The sequence below is a fragment of the Canis lupus genome, chromosome 21, assembly GCF_048164855.1.
Source record: "Canis lupus baileyi chromosome 21, mCanLup2.hap1, whole genome shotgun sequence".
NCBI classification, from domain to species: Eukaryota; Metazoa; Chordata; class Mammalia; order Carnivora; family Canidae; genus Canis; species Canis lupus.
The window spans coordinates 16,750,229-16,752,311 of NC_132858.1; the positions used below are offsets into that span (position 1 = coordinate 16,750,229).

Here is a 2,083-nt window from a genome sequence, read left to right on the forward strand (position 1 = left end):
AAGATTATTCTGCAACCTAGAAGGGACTTTTAGTGATAAATTATTAAAGTAAAATAGAAAATACAACGTTTTTGCCAGGATTGGGACAATGCAGATTTATGTCTGCACAGATATAATGACAGATCTGTCAGGGTGATGTCACTGCAGAAGATTTATCTTCCCTTATGTTACTAATGTTAAGTTTTTTCCAGAAAAACAATAGCTTAAACATTTTAATAAGTCACATTATAGTTTTAAATAGCTTAATCCACAAGACCTTTGAACAGAAACCAAGTCCATGTGGACTGTTCCACTGACTCATCTTTAAATATACAATGGATTTGAGAGAAGAGAAATAGGGTGTTTCCACATACAACTCTTCCTGTTCTCCATCTCATCCCCAGAAACTCAAAATGCTAACAACCTTTATATTAGCAACAAAACCTCTTTACAAGATATTAAAGTATAAAAATACTACTTATAGGAATGACAACTTGAATTTAACTCTTTTCTCTACTTCCCTGTGCAGATGCCTTTAAGAGATATGGCTCAGATAAATTGTACCCACGTACAGGAGTTTATTCTCATGGGCCTCACAGATCGAAAGGAGTTGAAGATGCCCTTCTTTGTGGTTTTCTTGTCTATCTACTTCTTGACAGTAGTAGGCAATCTAGGTTTGATCCTAGTCATTAGAACAGATTCAAGACTTACTAACACACCGATGTACTTCTTTCTTAGCAACCTAGCTTTTGTTGATTTCTGTTATGCTTCTGTCATTACACCCAAAATGCTTGGCAATTTCTTGTACAAACAAAATGTTATCTCCTTCAATGCATGTGCTGCTCAGTTAGGCTGTTTCCTCACTTTCATGGTATCTGAGTGCTTGCTACTGGCATCCATGGCCTATGACCGATATGTGGCCATTTGTAACCCTCTCCTCTACATGGTTGTAATGTCCCCAGGAATCCGCATTCAGCTTGTAGCTGTTCCCTACAGCTATAGCTTTCTTATGGCACTATTTCATACCATCCTCACTTTTCGCCTCTCCTATTGTCATTCCAATATCATCAATCATTTCTATTGTGATGACATGCCTCTCCTTAGGCTAACCTGTTCAGACACTCACTCCAAACAGCTGTGGATCTTGGCCTGTGCTGGGATCACATTCATTTCCTCTGTTCTGATTGTCTTCGTCTCCTATATGTACATTATTTCTGCCATCCTGAGGATGCGCTCAGCTGAGGGCAGGCGCAAGGCTTTCTCCACATGTGGCTCTCACATGCTGGCAGTCACCATCTTCTATGGGACCCTCATCTTTATGTACTTACAGCCGAGCTCAAACCATTCCCTAGACACAGACAAAATGGCCTCAGTCTTCTACACAGTGATCATTCCCATGTTGAACCCCTTGATCTACAGCCTCAGGAATAAAGATGTAAAAGATGCCCTGAAAAAAGCCATCCTTAATAGAAACCAAGCTTTGTGTTTATGAAATTCTGAAAACATGAGTTGAATAAATAAAACTAGAATTTCCTTCATGATCTGATTGTTTTCTTTTTTAAAAAAGCTTGTAGAGTGCCTTGATTTTAGTTGGTGGCCAATAAACATTTGTTCACTGTAAAATAAAATCATACTCTGAATTCTTTGTAAACAAGTGTGACTTAAAATTAAAATTTATATGTAGAAAGTACCAGAGGAATTTATATCATGTTATTTCTCAAATGAAACTATATATATATATGTACCACTGTAAGCCAGTGATATCAACTGGGATTGATTTTCATTTGGTAATGTATGGAACTATCATTGATTTTGACCATGACAAGGTGGCATAAAGGAAGACCATTTGTGCCTAGAAGCTCAAGGCTAGGGATGCTGCTACATCACCTACAATGCACTGGAGGGTATGAGTGGGAAATATCAGTGAGGGAGACAGAACATGGGAGACTCCTAACTCTGGGAAACGAACAAGGGGTAGTGGAAAGGGAGGTGGGCAGGAGGATAGGGTGACTGGGTGCCGGGCCTAATTTAAGATGGTATTGTAATGTTTATACACTACATCATCTGTATAATTTGGCAGAAAACAATGTATCTTTGATAATAA

General features: G+C 38.5%; 1 protein-coding gene across 1 annotated transcript; it reads left to right on the top strand.

Annotated features, from left to right (window-relative positions):
* The first annotated feature begins 523 nt into the window (after window positions 1-523).
* On the top strand, window positions 524-1,471 carry LOC140613631 (olfactory receptor 8U9-like). Its single transcript, XM_072792064.1, has one exon. It carries the CDS (start codon window positions 524-526, stop codon window positions 1,469-1,471), a length of 948 nt encoding a protein of 315 aa, XP_072648165.1.
* The last annotated feature ends 612 nt before the right edge of the window (window positions 1,472-2,083 follow it).